Source organism: Eptesicus fuscus, chromosome 10 (assembly GCF_027574615.1).
Source record: "Eptesicus fuscus isolate TK198812 chromosome 10, DD_ASM_mEF_20220401, whole genome shotgun sequence".
Classification (NCBI taxonomy): domain Eukaryota; kingdom Metazoa; phylum Chordata; class Mammalia; order Chiroptera; family Vespertilionidae; genus Eptesicus; species Eptesicus fuscus.
Window position 1 is genome coordinate 93,490,336 of NC_072482.1, and position 20,653 is coordinate 93,510,988.

General features: G+C 56.1%; 1 protein-coding gene across 3 annotated transcripts in view; it reads left to right on the top strand.

Annotated features, from left to right (window-relative positions):
• ZDHHC14 (zinc finger DHHC-type palmitoyltransferase 14) overlaps positions 1–17,196 on the top strand; it is a 182,502-nt gene extending 165,306 nt beyond the window's left edge. For 2 of the 3 annotated variants that reach the window (XM_008154669.3, XM_028129870.2), the window contains 4 exons: positions 3,543–3,645; positions 4,622–4,731; positions 6,027–6,129; positions 15,971–17,196. In XM_008154669.3, coding sequence (XP_008152891.2) covers positions 3,543–3,645; positions 4,622–4,731; positions 6,027–6,129; positions 15,971–16,369 — 715 coding nt within the window. In that variant the 3' untranslated portion in view covers positions 16,370–17,196. The remainder of the gene's footprint in view (positions 1–3,542; positions 3,646–4,621; positions 4,732–6,026; positions 6,130–15,970) is intronic. The other variant, XM_008154670.2, reaches the window with a different exon arrangement.
• The last annotated feature ends 3,457 nt before the right edge of the window (positions 17,197–20,653 follow it).

Below are 20,653 nucleotides of genomic sequence, written 5' to 3' on the forward strand. Positions count from 1 at the left end.
CTGGGCTCCTGCCTGGAAAAAGGTGACCTGACGCCGAAGCCAAAATGTCCCAGGGCAGCTCCTCAGCCAACACGAACGAGTCTGACAAAACCACCCATTTCTCTCCCAGAGAAAATGAGAGGCGAGAGCGAGGGTCAGGCAAATGCGACAGCAGAGCCGCCCGTGCCCGAGGGGCAGAGCAGGAGGGTGACGTGGGCGTCGGGCGCCGCTCCCACCCTCCTCTTCCTTACTCTTTCTGGAAGTAGAGGAGAATTTCGGGAGCGTGACCATGCTTAAAAGTGAGGGGCTGACGGTGGGTGTGACACACTTTATGTGTGTCACTAGTCCCTGTCCCCCGGGCAGTGGTGTGACTGCCAGAGGCCCCGTTCTGGCGGGTGTTGTCTGTTGGGAATATCTGCTTTGGAGGAGAAGGCCTCTGTCTGCTGAGGGGAGCCGTTGAGAAGTGTTGAGTTGCGTTGATGCCTCATGCATGTGTATTCCAGAAGAGAATGCTGTAGGTTCTGCCGGCTTGTGATGTGCTTAGAAGAACACGAAGTTCTGCTCATTAGTGAGGATGTCTCTGTGACCAGGAGGGCTGGACCCTCCGGGGCCGCTGGTCAGTGTGTCTTTGTTGGTGGCCTTGGGGAGGTTCTCTCTCTCCCGGAAGTCTGGGGAGACCACGTTCTAGCTCTGTTTCGCCATGAACTGCTCTGTGAGCTCGGATAAGTGGCTTGAGGACTCTGAGCCTCAGCTTCCGGTCTGTAAAATGAAAGGGTCAGAATAAGCCAGGACATCTTCCCGGGGGTCCGTGTGTGTCCGTGGAGCTGCGTCGGGAGTTTCTAAGCCGCCTGAAGTTATAAGAAAAATGTGTTTGTTGCTTGTGTGCATTTTTTCTGAGTTGGCACGTTTCCTCTCATTTCTCTTTTTTTTAAATCAGTAAATTTATACATTTCAGAGAAATTTATATTCTTCTTCTTCTGGCACAGACAGCATCTGGCTGTGGGTCAGGGAGGAGGTGTGTTGTCAGGTGTTGGGGCGCAGTCTGAGGGTGAGTGTGCAGGGCAGGGCTCCTGCAGAGGCCGCAGGTTCAGGATCCTGACAGGGACTCCCCGACAGAGGGGGACGGTGAGCCAGAGCCGCCTGCCCCAGCAAGAGCTAAGAGAGGAGCCACACCCAGGGCTCAGATCCTAGCTCTGCTGTTTCTTAAGCAAATTACTTAACTGCTTTCTGCCTCCGTTTCCCTCTGCGTCAAGTGGGAATTGTGCTTCTCACTGGGTTGATCTGAGGGTCAAGTGCGTCCCTGTGAAGCCTTGGCCGGCACCTGGCACGTGCCCGTGATGCCAGCCATTGGTGGGAATGGTGGTGATTTCCCTTCAGAGCCCTGTGGGAGGAGCGGCAGCTGTGGGGGAAGCTGGAGGGGGCCGCAGTCTACACCCCACCTTGCATTCGTGTCATTTTGACACCGCAGTGAGCTGATGGGGAGACTGCCTTCTGCTATTTATAAACGTTTCTAAGGCACGAGATACTAATATGGAAAGCTGCATTTTTTGTTGTTGCGCTAAACCTTTAAAATCCCACATCCCCCGGAAAACAATGCCTGCCTGTGGGGTGGTGATACCGGCGGCTTTGCAAAGGGACGGGGTCTGGGCGGCAGCCACCTTCCCTGCCGTCCCTCACCTCCACTAGGACCGTAGGAATGTTGTGCATATTGGACGTCGCCGTCTGCCGCCCTGGGAGTAAACTTCCGGTGACACGGAGCCCTTCTGAGGTCAGCTCGTCACGTGATGTTCAGTGAAAAGTCTTTGCTTCCATTTTTTACTCTCTCTTTTCCGCCCTTGACCGTTTCTTGGCTGGTCTCATGTGCCCCCTCCTCTTCGATGGGTCTGTCTCGGCTTTACCGCCAGCCTCTGCCAATCCATTGCCAGCGTCACCGCCCTGGACACCGTTTTCCTGGCTGGCTGCCCCTGCGCCTCCTCGCTGTCCTGGCCTCCACGCCACCTCTGCGTTCACACCTGGGGGCATGGCTCCCAGCGGGCTGCCTCGTCCGCCTGCCCCTCCTGAGTGGCCGATGAGGTTAGAAGGGGCACCTGCGAGAGTGACCTGTCGGGAGGCAGGTGAGGATGAGACCATCTTCGGTACACAGGCCACTGTCCCTGTGTCCCCAGCTGCACACCAGGCCTCCCACCGTCACCATTTGCCCAGCGGGGTAGCCCTGGGAGAAGGGAAGGGGTTGCCCAGGGAAAAGCAGAAAAACGTGGATGGGGAGGGGTCCACTTCTCTGATCCTCCTCCCCATGCGTGTTCTCCCCCTGTCCATCCATGTTTATCTGCTTTTCCCAAACACCACCTTGGTTTTCCTCTCCTCCTTCCTCTGCGAGGACAGCAGGGCTGCCGGGACATCGTGTGCTGGCAGTCTAGACTCTAGAGGACCCGACCGCCCCCCTCAGCCAGCGGCCCCGGGGGGCACTCTCCCCAAGGGGTCCTCCTGACTCGGTGCTGCTTCTCTGTGAGCTCGCGGCTTCGAGGTTCAGACCTTGGCGAAGGAGGCGCCGTCCACCTCTCCAGGAGCAGCCCCGGGCGTGTGCTGGCCGTCAGCAGCAGGACCCCTCATTTCTCCTGTTCCCCGTGCAGCCCCGTCCCCGGCGGGCACGCATTCACTGTGACGTGGCAGATCATGGCGCAGACTGACACTCCCAGGCCTATGAGAATTTGTTTTTCCCCCGAGAAACATCCGTATCTTGTAAATAGAATTTTATAAACATTTGTGGGACGGGAAAATCCTCTAGTCTTTTCACGTTGCCCCGTCCCTGGCGGACGATCCGTTCTGTTGAAGAACGCAGCCTTCTCCTGCTTTGGCTGTACCGGATCTGTCCACCCCCAGCATCGGTGAGCCTCCAGGGTTCTCCGCCTTCTGTGCCAGGGCTGGCTCAGGGGCGGGGAAAGCGTCCCGAAATAAAATGACCCGCACCCCGAGCCAGTCTGCGAAATGCCCCCGCTGGCTGAGAGCCCCCGGGCAGATGGGAGCAGGCAGCACCCCGGTGTGGAGGGGCTGCCCAGGGAGAGAGCCCTGAAGACAGCCCCGCCCGCACCGCCACCCACCGTCAGCCCCGCGCCCGGTCCCCACAGCCTCGCCCTCAGGCTGGGGACACACCCGTTGGCACCACAGCCCTCAGCACCCCGCAGCCAGAAGGAGAGTCTGTGCTTAAGTGGTCAGTCACTCCCATCGAAGGCGGGGCCGTGCCGGCTCCAGCGCTGGCTTCCCGGGGTGGCTGCCGGTGGCTGCTCAGTGTGAGTCACCGGAAAAGGCGAGGGGGTCAGGAAGGAGGACAGTCCGAGGCCCGAGACGAAGCCAGCAGGGAGCCCCTCCATCGTTGACTGTGCAGGTGGCGGGAGAACGCGGGGGGGGCCTGTCCCAGGTGCCCCTCCAGGTGGTAGCTCACCATGGGAGGCTGGATAGACGCCGAGGCCTAAGGGAGTGTAGTGGTGTCCCGTCCACGCCTCCCGCCATCGCAGCCCCGGGCCCGGCGAGAGCTCCTCCCCAGTTCCCGTCCTTGACTCGGTCACCGTGCTGGAGGCCGTGGTGTGCTTCTTCTCCGTCTGGTCCATCGTCGGGCTCCTGGGCTTCCACACGTATCTCATCAGCTCCAACCAGACGACCAACGAAGACGTGAGTTCCCAGCGTGGGGCTGGGCTGTGCTTTGTGTTCGGGAACCGAGGGGGGCGCGGGGAGGGAAAGAAGAGGTTAGGAGCCAGGGTCTTCCGTACACCCCGCTCCAGACGGGGCCTTTCTGTCGGAAGTCCCCACGTCTGACCATGGCAGGCCCCTAGGTGCTAAGATCAGCCAGGTGACCCCAGCTCCGAGCCCTGCGGCGGACGCTCTGGCCCATTCCTCTCCAGTGGTTATGAGAGCACCTCGCCACCAAGCCCCAAGGAGAGGGGGCAGGTGGCATCTCGGGTGAACGTGGAGTCTGCCTCCTGGTTAACGTCTCCACGTCAGCTTTGGGGATTGGCCAGGCCCAAAGTTTAACCTTTGCGCAGGGTTACCTGCCTGTACGTCATGCGGGTGGAGAGGGGGCATCGAAACAAGAAACGTTCTGCTGGAAAACGTTTCTTCATTCTCCTCTTTGCTCTAAGTATCAGTCCATGTCTCCGAATCGCTCCGCTTGCCGTAGAGGCTGGAGAAAACCAGCACCGATGAGATGCAAGAATATGAACAGGGACGTACATTTGGTGACTGTGACTGTCAGGATCTGCACAGTTACGTTGGCCACACCCGAGGCCAAATTCAGACGGGCTCTACACTGGCGGTCGGGCCACGTTACCCTCCCGCCGCCATCACTTAGGGCCTGTTTCGGCACTGAGTGGGAGCGTGAAAGAATCTCGTGGCTCATGCGAGCCGGCCTCTGGTGCCGTGTAGTAGAAATAAGAGCTCGTCCCCAGAGAATGCTTTCTCCCTAATCTGACCTGCTGCTTGGGGGTATTGCCAAGTTGGGCATAAATGCCAGTTTTCCTGGAGAGCAGCATCTCCATTCTCCTGCGGAAGGCGTGCGTAAAGATGATTTCATTCCCACGGACTTCTCGTGGTCCAGTTCGCTCAAACTGGCATTGGTGTTTAGGATGCTGTTCCTGTCTTCTTCTTCCAGATTAAAGGGTCCTGGTCAAATAAAAGAGGAAAAGAAAATTACAACCCCTACAGCCACGGAAACATCTTCACCAACTGCTGTGTGGCCCTGTGTGGGCCCGTCTCTCCAAGGTGAGGTTCAGAGAGCAGGGTGCTCCTCACCAGACTCAGAAGACACATGCCCTAGAACACGCCCTAGCACACGCCCTAGCACACGCCCTAGAACATGCCTTAGCACACACCCTAGAACATGCCTTAGCACACACCCTAGAACACGCCCTAGCACACGCCCTAGCACACACCCTAGAACATGCCTTAGCACACACCCTAGAACACGCCTTAGCACATGCCCTAGCACACACCCTAGAACATGCCTTAGCACACACCCTAGAACACGCCTTAGCACACACCCTAGAACATGCCCTAGCACACACCCTAGAACACGCCCTAGCACACACCTTAGCACACGCCCTAGAACACACCTTAGCACACACCCTAGCACACGCCTGAGCACACGCCCTAGCACACACCCTAGCACATGCCTGAGCACACGCCCTAGCACACGCCTGAGCACACGCCCTAGCACACGCCTGAGCACACGCCCTAGCACACACCTTAGCACACGCCTGAGCACACGCCCTAGCACACGCCTGAGCACACGCCCTAGCACACGCCTGAGCACACACCCTAGCACACGCCTGAGCACACGCCCTAGCACACGCCTGAGCACACGCCCTAGCACACCCCTTCGCTGAGGGAGCACAGGCCCCGCTGGGAAGAGGTGTGGCTGTGCGGGTGGATCAGGTCACACCGTCCGCTGGTGCCACGGGGCACGGCCTCAGAGAAGCAGAGACCATAGAGATCTGGCTGTTGTTGTGTTGCACTTGACACCTTCTTGGTTCTTCCAGTGAATCTGTGTCAAGTTTGGGGGAAATCCCTAAGGGTCAAATAGGGAAACTGAGGCATGTGACCTCATGAATTATTGTTGTGCATCAGTGGGGAGCAGGGAGCTGTCGTTAGCACAGCAAGGGACCCAGGACACCATGCAGGAAGCAGTTAGAAAACCTGTGGAAATGCGTTAAGGCTGAGTTGTGTGGAATGTCAATGCCAAAATAGTTGGGAGGCAGATGTGTGCGGCCTGACGCGGTGGCGATCGTGGTGATGATACGACAATGATGTTGACAGTGGCAGGAGCCGTGTGCCCAGGATCGTGCACTGCAGTTGCCTCTAAGACATTCTTACACGGTATGACAGTGTGCTCATGAGAGGGGTGTGTTTTCCCGTTTCCCAGCGACAGCTGCAGACCCACATTCAGCTCCCTGCACAGAAAGAGGGGACCCCCCCCCCCAAGTAGAAATAAACAGAGTGGATAGCATCTTCGGCTTCCTACTCACTCTCCTTCTGTTCTGCTTTGTTCTCTCTTGTAGCCTCATTGACAGAAGAGGGTATGTCCAGCCTGACACGCCTCAGCCAGCTGCGCCCTCCAACGGGCTGGCCACGTACGGGGCCACCGCCTCGCAGAGCGACATGGTAGGAGCTGCCTGCAGGGCGACACTCCCTGGGAAGGCTTCTCTTCCGCTTCTGTGCTCACTAACCCGGTTACACCAGGCACCCCTAGACCAGGCACCCCTAGACCAGGCGCCCCTAGACCAGGCGCCCCTAGACCAGGCACCCCTAGACCAGGGGCCCCTAGACCAGGCAGCCCTAGACCAGGCACCCCTAGACCAGGCACCCCTAGACCAGGCACCCCTAGACCTGGGGCTCCTAGACCGGGCGCCCCTAGACCAGGCGCCCCTAGACCAGGCACCCCTAGACCTGGGGCTCCTAGACCAGGCACCCCTAGACCAGGCGCCCCTAGACCAGGCACCCCTAGACCAGGCACCCCTAGACCTGGCGCTCCTAGACCAGGCACCCCTAGACCAGGCGCCCCTAGACCAGGCGCCCCTAGACCTGGGGCTCCTAGACCAGGCACCCCTAGACCAGGCAGCCCTAGACCAGGCGCCCCTAGACCAGGCGCCCCTAGACCAGGCACCCCTAGACCAGGCACCCCTAGACCTGGGGCTCCTAGACCAGGCACCCCTAGACCAGGCAGCCCTAGACCAGGCACCCCTAGACCAGGCACCCCTAGACCTGGGGCTCCTAGACCAGGCGCCCCTAGACCAGGCGCCCCTAGACCAGGCACCCCTAGACCAGTCACCCCTAGACCAGGCGCCCCTAGACCTGGGGCTCCTAGACCAGGCACCCCTAGACCAGTCACCCCTAGACCAGGCACCCCTAGACCTGGGGCTCCTGGACCAGGCACCCCTAGACCTGGGGCTCCTAGACCAGGCACCCCTAGACCAGGCGCCCCTAGACCGGGCACCCCTAGACCGGGCACCCCTAGACCAGGCGCCCCTAGACCGGGCGCCCCTAGACCAGGCGCCCCTAGACCTGGGGCTCCTAGACCGGGCGCACCTTCAAAGCTTCCCGGACACCAGGGACTGGGAGGCTCGGGCGAGGGGAAGAGGGTTATGGCCGCCGAGTGACAGGTGTGCTAGGGGTTGTGAAGGGGAAGGACACACAAAAGCTCCTCCAGAAACAGCTTGTGGCACCTGGTGATGGAAAGTCCCCTTGCACAGGCCACGGTGTCATTGGGGGGACGGGACCCAGCTGCCCTCAGCAGGGCTGGCTGGCTGGCTGGACAGTGCCCAGGCCCCATTCTGTCCCTCGGCTCAGTCTGTTCTGATCCCACCCCCCTTTAGTGTGCTGTGGATGGTACTGCCAGTTCCCACTTTCAGCCAAATCTTAGACCCGCCACGCACACCTGAGTGCGAATAATCAGACCAGGTTCCTTCTCTCACAGCGGAAGCTGAGGGGGCCGCTCCAGGGGGCTCGCAGGTGTGGCCGCACAGGGAAAGGCGGGCTTTGTTTCTGGGTGGCCGACTCAGGGCGGGGTGGGGAGGGGGTCCTCGGGCACCGGGAATCCCAGCCTGGCGGGCCCTGACCATCCGGCCTTTAAGTCCCTTAGGCAGTGGTCCCTCCTTATCTGGAACAGATTCCCTAAAGAAGTCCCGTGTTTCTGCAAGGGACCGGGCGTGGGGGCCTCGTGGCGCTGTTGCTCTCCGTGGCCCTGAGTCCCCCGCACAGAGCTCCCGTGATTAACAGGCCTTCGAGACATGAGGCTCCCGGGCCTGGCTTCTGAGCACAGAGAACTGGGAGGGAAGGCGCAGCCTCCCACCACGGGGGCTCGGGGAGCCCGCTGGGCCCGTGGCCACCGGCTGCGTTTGGACAGGCAGGCGAGGCCCAGCTCCGCAGCACTTGTGGGTTTGTCTGTTGGCAGTGGTGTTTCGTGTGTGTTATTTTGCTTTGCTTTGCTTTGCTTTGCTTTGCTAATAATTCCTCTTTGGAAGAAAGTATGTATACACCAGTCCTTGGCACTTCCCCCATGCGATCCCGGGACATTTTGTTCTGTCTGCACTCGCCCACACCAATGGCCCTTACGGAACGACACTGTCAGGGAGAAATGCTATAACCTCAGGGGTCGGCTCTGCACCCGGGATATAGCATCGTCCTGGACCAGGAGGTCCCAGCCGTGACAGACAGGTGTGCAGCGACATCCTTCCTGTGCCAGCCACAGGCTTTAAACAGGCCTGGCCTGGTCCCCCCTCAGAGCCGGGAAGGGGACTCGGTGTGTGAAGGGCCGGACAGTTGTCCCTTACTAGATGAGTGACCTGGACAAGTCACTGAACCTCGCAGAACTTTCATCCCTGGGACTCGGGGTACCCTGACCTGCAGGGTTTCTGTGAGGAGTGAGTTAGTGTCCGCAAAGCACGTACCATCCCGCCCAGCACAGCTAAGTCCCGTGTGAGTCTCAGCTGTTATCCTTCTGTTGTTATTTCCCTCATGTCCGTGGGGGCAAGACCAGCCAGCTCAGTTGTGTCCACTCTGAGCAACTGGCAACAAGGGAAGGAGCTGGGGGAGGGGCAGCGCCGGGATGGGAGCTCGCAGGCTGCACCTGCCGAGGACATCGGGGCTGTCTGGGGGTTGGTGTCTGATGCCCGCTTTTTTTCTTGACTCGAGATCGCATTTTCCCGTCTCTTTGAATGTCTGTTGACATTGTATTGAATACTGCATATTTTGGACAACTTATTGTAGAGACTCTGGATTTTGTTATCTTCGTTAGAAGGTTGTTGATTCTCATTTTAGCGAGCAGTTCAGCTGCTCACGAATCATCTTGAGCTTTCCAGGGTCTCACTGTAGGGCATGATTCTTGCTCCTAAGGCACAGCTTCCCTAAGGCCCTAGCTGGATCGCGGGGGGGGGGGGGGGGGGGGGGCGGGGGGGGGGGGGGGGGGGCGTTAGCAAGGTGTGGGCGGTGTTAATGAGGTCAGTGGCCCGCGGCACTACATTCACCCTCCAGTATCTCTGTCCCTCTCTCAGCCTCGTGGCAGCTGCTGTCGCGTCAGCCCCTGCAGGGGGGAGACGGCACATGCATACCAGAGCCTGTGGCCAGAGACGCCTGGGAGACCCCCACTAGGACTTCTGGTGCCCCCGCTCTGCACAGCATCCTCTTTCCCAGTGCCCTGCCCTGTGACCCCGCGGCTGCAGCTTCCTCACGCTCTGAGCGCTGCTTGCTCCACTCGCAGAGCTGCTGTGCCCCGCTCGGACTTCGCCTACGTCCTGGTTGGGGACGTTTCCCAAGGAAAGCGCTGGCTGACTGTGGGGCTCACCTTGTGAGTTTCCCTTCTCCCAGGATTGCAGTCCCCCTGGTCTGTTTGCCGCCTGGGAAATGGTTTATCTCACTGATTCGGGGCAGTTTTATATCCCCCTCGTACGCGGAAGGACGCTGGTCCAGTGTCGGTGATGCATCATCCCTGGAGCAGAAGCCAGTCTCCATGAGTGGAGGCCGCGTCGCAGCCGACATTGCCACAAGCCCAGACGCAGTTTTGTCACCCACTCTGCGGACAGTAACGCCGCATTGGCCTTGGGGCATGAGTACGAGCCAGAGCTCTCCTTGAAGGAGGGACGTTTGGGAGGCATTCGATTTCGCAGGGGAAGGAAATGAACAAATGATTTTATTTTAGGACCAAAGTCCAGATCCGAAAGGTACTTCCTGGATGATAGGAAAAGCGCTTCTGGGGAAATAGGTGCTATTTTAGGAATGAGAGGCACAGGCTGTAGGTCTTAGATAAGCACAGAAACGTTAGGCAAATCTAATCAGAGAGCCCTGGCATCCAGGTCAACACTGAGGTCTTATTTCCTCAAAAACAGGACAATTCACTGTTCACTTACCATCTCAGGATCTGTGGTTGGGGGTCGGTATGCAGCCATCCCGCTGCGACAGAGTCCCAAGGAAGCAAGTACAGGGAAGCACCGAGGTGGCCTCTCCAGCGTGGAAATGGGGCGTGGAGCCCAGGAGAGCCTCTGTCATGTGAACTCCTAGGACCTCCGGGGACGCGCACTGGGATCAGTGCAGACCCCTCAGTGCCACCCACTGGGATCAGTGCAGACCCCTCAGTGCCACCCACTGGGATCAGTGCAGGCCCCTCAGTGCCACCCGCTGGGATCAGTGCAGACCCCTCAGTGCCACCCACTGGGATCAGTGCAGGCCCCTCAGTGCCACCCGCTGGGATCAGTGCAGGCCCCTCAGTGCCACCCGCTGGGATCAGTGCAGACCCCTCAGTGCCACCCACTGGGATCAGTGCAGACCCCTCAGTGCCACCCACTGGGATCAGTGCAGACCCCTCAGTGCCACCCACTGGGATCAGTGCAGACCCCTCAGTGCCACCCGCTGGGATCAGTGCAGGCCCCTCAGTGCCACCCGCTGGGATCAGTGCAGGCCCCTCAGTGCCACCCGCTGGGATCAGTACAGACCCCTCAGTGCTACCCGCTGGGATCAGTGCAGACCCCTCAGTGCCACCCGCTGGGATCAGTGCAGACCCCTCAGTGCCACCCGCTGGGATCAGTGCAGGCCCCTCAGTGCCACCCGCTGGGATCAGTGCAGGCCCCTCAGTGCCACCCGCTGGGATCAGTGCAGACCCCTCAGTGCCACCGGAGGACCTGTTCTCCCACGATTGGCTTTTACCGTCCCCGTACTGAAGTTCTGCGCTGTGTACGCAGTGATGACATCATGCGTGGTCCAGCTCTTAGGGTATCTCATTTGATTGTCAGTTTCAGTTCAGTCCAGCACCTGGGTCATAGTTGATGTTTAAACCTATTGTCAAGTAATTTTAAGTTCTGAACAGCATCCGGGTCACCGTTTATGTTTCAATCTGGCACTTGTGGCTGCAAAGTTCCTTTGGGATCACGTGCTAAACACAAAGATAGTCCCTAGTTGTTGGGATTTCTTTTTTGTTTTTTTAGAAGATCATTTGATATATTTACTTAACCTATTTTTTAAATCCCCTTAATCCAATATCAAAACAAGGCTAAACCTAGCTGTGGAATGATTTACTCAACTAGTAAATCCAGAGAACTCTCCGTGCATAATCTGAAAACTCAAATATTGTAGAACAGTACAACGTAAGCAGATTGAAACGGGAATGTTAATAGAAGAAGAAAAAGAAGCTCTCCTCCCAGCCTACATTGTAGGGAGATTTTCCAGTTTGTGGTGTTTTTATAACAGTAAGTGAGCATTCATGAGACCCAGAACACAGCTCCATAGGCAGGCAGAAATGAACAGTGCCCAGCAGGGATACTGTGACAGACCTGGAGCAAACTAAATAAGTAATTTCATTCATTCTTAATGTGCATGAAGACCATCTAGAAACGCACGCATTTAGTCTGTGTCTGAGGGTCACTCAGACACGAAGCCAGCTAGGGTAAATGAAATGTGTTCCAACGTGAGCGGGTTTATTTGAAAGTCTGCAGAAACAAAAAGTAAATGATCTCTGGGGTGTTTCTGAATTGTAGCATTAAGTGATATCGCCTGTGGCATTCGAACACCTAAAGCCATAAATCTCCCTGCAAGTAAAATGCGCTTCGTTGAGGCAGTAAATCAGCAGCCAGCACGGTGACTTGCTGCGGCTCCGGCCAGCGCTCCGGCGCGCAGACAGGAGGCGCTTTTCATAGACAGGCTCACGGGTGATCGCACTTCTCTTCTGTCAGGACTCAGCATCTGGGCGATTTTTGACCAAAAGAAATGGCAATTTCATATGGTTCAACCCTATAGTTGATAAACAGGAACTTGTAAAGGGGTTGTTTTGGAATGAAAACATGAGTTTCTCCATTTCCTGTTCCGAGTAATGAATTGTCGTTGTCCAGTATCCTGGAGCATATTCCCCTCCCCCCCCCCCCAGAGTATATAACTGGATAGATAAATTAAAATTCTCCCAATGGCTTCTGGGTGTTGGTGCTGGGATATAAATAAAGCCTGCCCAGCTGGGTGACGGGAGAGAAACAAGTGAGCAGTGATGTCTCCCTCTACTGGACGAAGACAGGACAAGCCAGGAAAAGGGGTGGGGTGAATATAAAAAGATCAAGGTGAGAGGAGAGAGAGGTGGGAAGAGAAGAAAGAGAAGTGGGAGGGAAATCGAGGAAAGGAAACAGATGGAAGGGAAAGAGAAGAGAATCAGTGGGACCAGAGAGAGTGGAAGATCCACAAGAAACGGGCAAATAAGAATCAGAAGCAGAGGTAGGAAGGACGAGGCGTCAGAACTCCTTTCCATGGGCCATCCCCACAGGAACCCTGACGTGTTGGCCATTTTCTCCCTCGAACTTCTCAAATGGGATTTACACCATGAAGGTTGTGCCACATGAGGAAAAGCTCTGACCTTTAAAAAATTCACATATTCCCTAATCATTGAGTTTCTCCCGAGAAGATGTTCAGAACGTGCAGCGTTAATATGATGAGGATTATAAACCCTGCTGGGCAGTCATTGCACTGCCCTGGGTTGGAGTCTAACAGAACCCATGGTGTCCCATTCTGGTGGCCGGTCTTGAGGCAGCAGGCGCCTCCTGTGGGCACTGCTGCAGAAGGAACCCTGGCCCTGGCACCCCCCCCCCCCCCAGGGCGTGGTCTTCTAGCGGAAATCGGTTGGACGTGGCAAACCATTTCCGAAGTTATGGACTACTACACGCAGGGTTTTGATACTTAGATCCATGGTTCCAGTAACTGTGCTCACGGATGGATAGTTTCAGTGAAATGCTTTAGGCTACGTTTTTATTTTCACATTTTTAAGTCCTGACGTTTTCACTCGGGAACCGGAGAGCCTCTCATCAGGGTCCCGGCCATGAGGCTGCGAGCGGATTTGTTCCAGTTTTAACAGGAAGCGCCCAGGGGTGTGTGCAGGAGTGGGCCCAGGTCTGGGGGGGGGCTGAGGCATGCCGTTTGGAGTCTTCTTTAAGAAAAAGAAAACAATATATTTAAAAAACAAACAAACATGCAGGGAGCAAAGCCTTGGAGGGGGGTGAATTCGAGCAAGGAGCCCGGGTTTAAGTGTCGTAGCTTCAGAGTAAATTCAGGTCAACACAGCGATGTCTTAGGGTCAAGTCTCAGCTGCTCATCAAGTCTCAGCCGCTCAACACAGCGATGTCTTAGGGTCAAGTCTCAGCCACTCATCAAACTCCACCTGACTGTCCCCATGAGCTCGAGCTCTAAGGAACTCAACACACTACTGTTTGCAGCCACTGTGTTCCAGAAGGTTCTGATGGGTGCCCGGGAGCTCTGCTGCTGGGCATGGCCTGAGAGAAGCGATCCGGGAAAAGGAAGAGGGCAGGTGACCAAGAGAGAGGGAGGGAGAGTGAAAATGGGAGAGGGCCCGTCTCCCCTCATCCTTGGGCCTCCTGACCTTGACATGTCCTCCAGCTCTGCCCTCTAACATACTCCCTGGTCAGTCTTTCAGAGCCAGTCCCTCAAGCAGGCTGTCCATTCGCTTTCAATCACAGGCTTTCTTCAGGTCAGAGATGAGCAGTTCTGATTTACGGCTTCATCTTCCCCGAGAGCTGCGCGCACTGTGTGGGCAGAGGTGTTGGGATGAGTGAGGGCTCCGGAAGGAAGGTCGAGAGCAGGGTTCCGTCCTCAGGATGGGGCCTGCCCTCTGCCTGGCATCTCAGCCCTGGGTCACGGAGGGGCCGGCCTGCTGGGAGGCTGGGCTAAGCTACAGGAAACGGAGGCAGCGCAGCAGCTCCGTCAGTAAAGAGACCAAAGAGTATTTTTCATAAAACAATCGGGCCAGAGCACAGTCTGCCCAAGGCCCCGGGTCGTTCCCAGAGGCTGTTCAGTCTGGAGGCTGCCCTGGTCCGCCTCTGCCCTGTCTGGTCCGCCTCTGCCCTGTCTAGGCTGAGCCCATGTGCCAGACGTGGAGTGGAAACAGGTTTACAGTCACAACCCCGGCCCCAGGCCCCGATCCCTCCCTTAGTTTCGTCTGTAAGGCCCTGAGCACACCTCCATCTGCACCTCAGGGTCTTCGCTTGTAGAGAGGTTGTTCCGAGAGCTTCTGAAGACATGGAGTGCAGCCCCTAGCTCACGGCTGGAATGTAAAGCCACGTGTGTTCACCGAACATCCGCGCGATAGGAGAACCTCTCTAACGAGCTACTGCACAGAGTCAAGTGCAGGATCGCCAGTGAGGTCTCCTCTGGCTGTCCCCAAACTTGCCCATGGTCCAGGGCGGGGTTGACGAAGAAATCAGAAATCCACACTCACCGGCCACACTCCTTTGGCCAGTGAGTCACGTGAAAGAAACGACACGAGATGTAACATGACTTCAGGACACTCGGAGGAAAAGGAAATACCTTATGAAATGCGGGCGTTCTCCTTCGCAGATTAAAACACCACATTGGCTCCGTGCGTGGTTCTTGACGGTGATGGCAGTGTAGCAGCGGGGGGTCCCAGGCTCTCACCAGTGGTCCGATCCGACCTGCAGGAGCTTCTGTTGCCCAGTATTTTTCTTTCTTTTCTTCTTGGGGTGAAATAGACATAAAGTTTGTCATTTCAGCCATTTTTAAGTGTGCAGTTCAGTGGCAGTAAGTTCATTCACATGATCGTGCTATCAGCACCGTTCCTCTCCAGAACCCTTTTCATCTTGCAAAGCTGCACCTGCAGACGTTAAGCACTGACTGCCCATCATTCCCTAGCAAACGGCATTCCACTTTCTCTCTCTAGGAAGCCGATGGCTCCAGGTGCCTCAGAGAGGTGGAAGCGTACAGTATTTGCCCCTTGGTGTCTGGCTTATTTCACTTCGCATGATGCCCTCAAGGTTCCTCTGTGTTGTAGCATGTGTGAGAATGGCCTTCCTTTTTACGGCTTCATAAGATTCCATTGTGTAAACCACACTTTGTTCATTCATCCATCAGTCAGTGGACACTTGGGTTCCTCCCACCTTTTGATGGTTGTGAATAGTGCTGCTATGAACATGGGGGTACAGGCCCCTGCATTTTTTAAAAAATATCTTTTTATTGATTTCAGAGAGAAAGGGAGAGGGGGAGAGAGGTAGAAACATCAAGGATGAGAGAGAACCATTGATTCGTTGTCTCCTGCACGCCCCCTACTGGGGACCAAGTCTGCAACCTGGGCCTGTGCCCTGACCTGGAATTGAACCTCCTGGTTCATAGGTCTGCGCTCAACCACTGAGCCACACTGGCCGGGCCCCTGTATTTTTGAAACAATATAGTAAACGTGGTTTTCAGCACACAAGAAACAGCCACCAGACTGCAGCAGGGGATAGAGCTCGTGACTCTGTTGGTGGGATTGTTTTTATTTATTTATTTAGATTAGATTTTTAAATTAAATGTATTGGATGACATCTACATATATATAAAAGTCTAAGTGACCATTACAACCGGACGACCGGCCAGTAGCTATGATGTGCACTGACCACCAGGGGGCAGACGCTCAATGCAGGAGCTGCCCTCTTGATGGTCAGTGCACTCCCACAGGCAACCTCCTGTGGCCAGCCAACCTCCGCAGTCCCTTCCCCCAGCCGGCCCCGATCGGTACTGGGTGAGATGGCCCCAGTTGGCCCTGATGGCCGGCCAGGCCGAGGGACCCCACCCATGCACGAATTCGTGAGCCAGGCCTCTAGTTGGTTAATAAAATTATATAGGTTTCCAGTGGACAGTTCTATGATAAATCGGTGGGATTGTCTGAAGTGAGGTCCTGTCTGTGAACCAGGGCCAGGAGCATGGCAGGCCGAGGCTGCCCCTACTCCCCGGCCCCTGTGGAGGCTGTGAGCTTGAGCAGCTTTCCCAGGTGCCAGGTGTTGGTGTTTACCACATGCTGGGTGTCTCCAAGTGAAACCGGCTACTGCACACGCTCCCTGCCCTGCTGACTGAGGTGTCACTAACGGGTTTCTCTTTCTCTCGCATCCTGCCCTCCCCCTGCCCCACGCCCCCTCCCTCCCCACCCTGTGCCACCTCGTCTGGGCTTCTCTCTGCTGGCTCCCTCCTGCTCCAGTGCGACCAAGACCAGTGCATTCAGAGCACCAAATTCGTTTTGCAGGCCGCGGCCACGCCCCTGCTGCAGAGCGAGCCCAGCCTCGCCAGCGACGAGCTGCACCTGCCGGGGAAGCCGGGCCTGGGCACGCCCTGTGCCAGCCTGACGCTCGGGCAGCCCACGCCGCCCTCCTCCATGCCCAACCTCTCCGCCGAGGCCGGGCTCACAGACATACTGCCCCTGAAAGAGGAGCACGTGGGCCACCAGTTCCTGACCCCGGAGGAGGCGCCCTCGCCGCCCCGGCTGCTGGCCGGCAGCCCCCTGGCCCACAGCCGCACGGTGCACGTGCTGGGCCTGGCCAGCCAGGACGCGCTGCACGAGGACTCGGTGCGCGGCCTGGTGAAGCTCAGCTCCGTGTGACCGCGGGCCCGGCCGGACTGCGGCAGCGGGGGCCGACAGCGGGGCTGCTCCCGCAGCAACTTTCTCACGACTCAGGGCCGTGGTGGCGCGGACTTCAGGCCCTGGGCACGGACCGGCTGCAGAGCGCCTGGATCCCCCCTCACGGCAGAGGCGGCCCGGCCAGATGCTGCCAGCTTGGTGTGATGGGCATCTTCTCCCCACCCTGACCGCTTTGATAACCGCTTTTGTCAGGCCTTTGGAATAGGAAGGGGGGGCGTGGGGATGGGGGACCTGGGGTCTGTGATCAGAGGCTCAAGGGACAGGACATGCCCGAATGTCCGTCACACTGTCTGCTGCTGCTCTCGGGACGGACACACGGAAGGCTTGCCAGACGGGGGGCCAGACTGAAATTGCACTTACTTGTTATGCCACTAATCTTTGACATAGACATGCTGTTCCATTTGTTAGTTTTAAAAAAAAAAAAAAAAATGTCCAAAGGACAAAAACGACCAGCTGTGAGCCTGCATGCCACGCGCGTCCGTTCCCGGTGGTGATGGTCTGCAGACGGAAGCGCTGCCTTCTTCCTTTCATTTTGTGAATTTTCAAGTGCTGTTTATGGGAAGATGGTGGGAGAGAAACCAAGACTAACGGACAATGCCATCCATCGCCGGCTTCGTCAGCTTATTGCACCCGGGTAGGTGGTGCCTGGGCCGCGGAGGACGGCTGGGGGGTTAGCAACTCGAGAGGCGGTTACCCTTCTGTCCGGTAGTTAACGGAGGTGCTGTGTTGCACCACACCCTCCGCACCTCCTCGTGTGACCAGACTTCTGTGGACAGCCAATAAATGACGCCCTCTGTTATTTTGGATCTGCGTGCAGTTATGCTTACCAGCGTACATGACCAGTTATCCCACGGCTGTGGCGAGTTTGTTGTTATCGAAGTATCCCTAGTGAGGAATGGTCCCCAGATGGCCAGAAATCAAGCCGTTGAATTGTGGGGTATGTAAGAGAGCAGCTTCTTGTCATTTTTTTAAATATATGTTTTTATTGACTTCAAAGATGGATGATGAGAGGGAATCCTGTGCACCCCCTACTGGGAATCGAGCCCGCAACCCGGGCATGTGCACTTGTCTGGAATCGAATCCGGGTCCTTTCAGTCCATAGGCTGACGCTCTACCCACTGAGCCAAACCAGCTAGGGCTTCCTGTCGTTTTTCTTTTCTTTCATCATCTCATTTGACATAGTTTTAGCGGAACATGCTCTGCGTTCGCAGTTTATCCTGTGGCAGTTTATATCCACGGCCCGTGGAGGGGAGGGTGTGCCGGGCCGCCTTCTCCGCCCTGCCTCCTGCGAATGCAGCGCCATCGCTCAGAAGGAACCTGCCATCCTCGTAAAGGCATCACAGTCGGGAGGCGACACCGCTTACGGTGTGGGCTGAGAGCATGTAGATCATCCTTCTTCCCTAGACACTAATCAGAATGGAATTAAGAAAATTACACTCCAGTCACGCCCATTTCTCCTCTGGCTTTGGACTTCGGGGGCAGCCGCAGGGACTCGGCAGACTGTCCCTGCTTCTCAGGTGACAAATCCCACAGCCAGACCGACTCTGGCGGCACAACATGCTCAGGCTCCTGCAGCCACATGGACGGCCAGGTGCATTGGTCGGTGATGCAGGAGGTCCCAGGAGGTTTGAATTCGTGGGAAAAGGCTGTTTTATCTGAGAAAGAGCTGCCATTTTACATAAAAGGGAAAAAAAGGATGAAAGACAAAAGCACAACGTCAGGTCTCATCTGGGATAAAGCCAGTTCTTTGTAGGTCAAAAAACTGTGCTGAAAATAACCACAGAGTTCTTGGGACCTGGTATCTTTGAACCATTCCTGTTTCCTACTGCATGTGTGAATAGAAAATGTGGAAGGTAAATTATGTGTAGCCATTATTTATTTTTAATTTTTTTTTATGATTTTAGAGAGAGAGAAAGGGAGAGAAAAACATCAGTGTGTTGCTCCACCCAACCACACACTCACTGATTGATTCTTGTATGTGCCCTGACTGGGGATCGAACCCACAACCCTGATGTATCGGGACGATGTTCCAACCAACTGAGCCACGCAGCCAGGGCGGCGTTATTTATTTTCTGGACCTCCTAACTACTTGTACACACTTGGAATTTTAATATATTTTATTGATTTTTTACAGATAGGAAGGGAGAGGGATAGAGAGTTAGAAACATCGATGAGAGAGAAACATCGATCAGCTGCCTCCTGCACACCCCCCACTGGGGATGTGCCCGCAACCAAGGTACATGCCCTTGACCGGAATCGAACCTGGGACCCTTCAGTCCGCAGGCCGACGCTCTATCCACTGAGCCAAACTGGCAAGGGCAACACTTGGAATTTTAGAATAAGGGCACAGCGTCCCCTCCTAATCAGCCACTTACGGTCTGGGAACGGTGTCTGGGAACCTGCACAGAAAGTCTCCCGCACGCCCTGCCTGTGAGCAAAAAGCGACAGCCCGCTGCTGCCTTCCACACTCGCCTCCCTCTCTGCTCTCCACCGCCTTCCGTCTGCTCCCGGACACTGGGAGAGAGCTGGCCGGGGAGAAAGCGGGTGATTCTGTCTCACTCTGGTACCGTGTGGCCCCGTCTAGTCCCAGCTTCTTTGTCTGGAACACCAAGACGTGGTCTTTGGAGTCCTCTCATTCCTCACCTGTCCCAATTCAGTGTTTTCTGATTTCCCATAACCAGCCCTGCTTTCCATCTCATTCTGAAAAAAAACAAGAAGCAAGGACCATTATTCATTTGTCTGGACATGATGAACATTTACTTAATATTTCTTGTCAGTCTCCCATCCCAGCCTGTACCCCATTCCCTGTACCCACGTCATTTTCAAAGAGGGGATTGGGAAGTCTGGTGAAATGAATCAGGTCTATTCAGGGTCCAAGAGGGAGATTAACTTAATGAGCCCATTTGCTAAGACAGTTCGCTTCTTAAAACCCCAAACCAGAGAGGTGCCCACCGCCCTCTGGCTTGGGAAGAATGGAGGGGGGGGGGGGGAACCTCCGCATGAGCCACGTGCTCCGGGAGCTCCCTCCCTCCTTCCTCGGGTCAGAGATGATCTCGAACAGGGACTTGCCTGGCGAGGAGCTTGCCTTTCCCGTTACCTGATCTACCTTTTTAAATGTTGAGTGTTTGCATCTAGCTGTGGCTGAGTAGACCTTGGTCTTCCTCAGTTCTGTCAGTGCGTTACGATTGATTGCAGGCTAGCTCAGAAAGAAAAAAGTGAGATAAATATTTTACCGTGCTATTAAAGCTTGGACCATTATCAAGCACCCATCCACATCCACACTCTTTTTCCTGTTTAAAAATTCATCTGCTTCTGTTCGCCCAGAAGTACTCCGAGCACGCAGGCTTCCCAGGCACCTGAAGGCTGATTGAGCCTGAAAGCCCTGCTCTCCTCAGACGGACGCCGCAGGGAGCCGCTGGCCTGCGTCTCAGAGGGCGCGATGACACGCCGCCCTGCGCCTGGGAGAACGGCCCAGCTGGTGTGTGAGTGTGTGGGTGTGTGTGTGCATGCGCTGTACCCACTTGAAAAATGCTCATCCCAGCTTTTAAATGGAACTGTCAGCCTGTGAGAATGATGGATATGTCCGCCCTGTGCCAGCAAAAGGCCAGATACCTGTTCTGGTCCAGCAGGGCACCCAGGAACAGACTTTGTGGGTGCTTCCCGGGGCTCTGCCCACCCCTCTGTGCACGGCAGTCTTCGCCTGTCGTGTTTAGGATACTGACTGGGGTTCAAAGCAAGAACTGAACCCCATTTTACGAGCCATGTTCCTACTCACTCCTGAGTGGCCTTGAAAGCCCCTTAACTCTTTTCCTTTTATATCGTTTACTCGAGGCCCGATGCATGAAATTTGCCAAGTGTAGGCCTTCCTTCTCCCGGCTGCTGGCACCAGCTTCCCTCTGGCATCCAGGACCCGGGCTTCCCTCCGGCACCCGGGACTTGTGCTTCCCCCGCAGCCCCAGCTTCGTCCGGAAGGTCGTCCAGAAGGATGTCCAGTCTAATTAGCATATCACACTTTTCTTATTAGAGATTGACTTTTAGAGAGAGAGAAGCTTTGACTTGTTTCTCCACTTACCTCTGCATTCATTAGTAGATTCCTGCCTGCCGCCCTTAGCTCTTCATGGCCTGGGCCTGGGCCCTCCCATCTGATTCAACAGCAAGAAAAATGGATGTGCCGAGTGTCTCCTTGGCACAGGAGTTTGTGGTGGCACCTCCAGGGAGATTCTGGAACCCAAGCCGTGTGGGGCC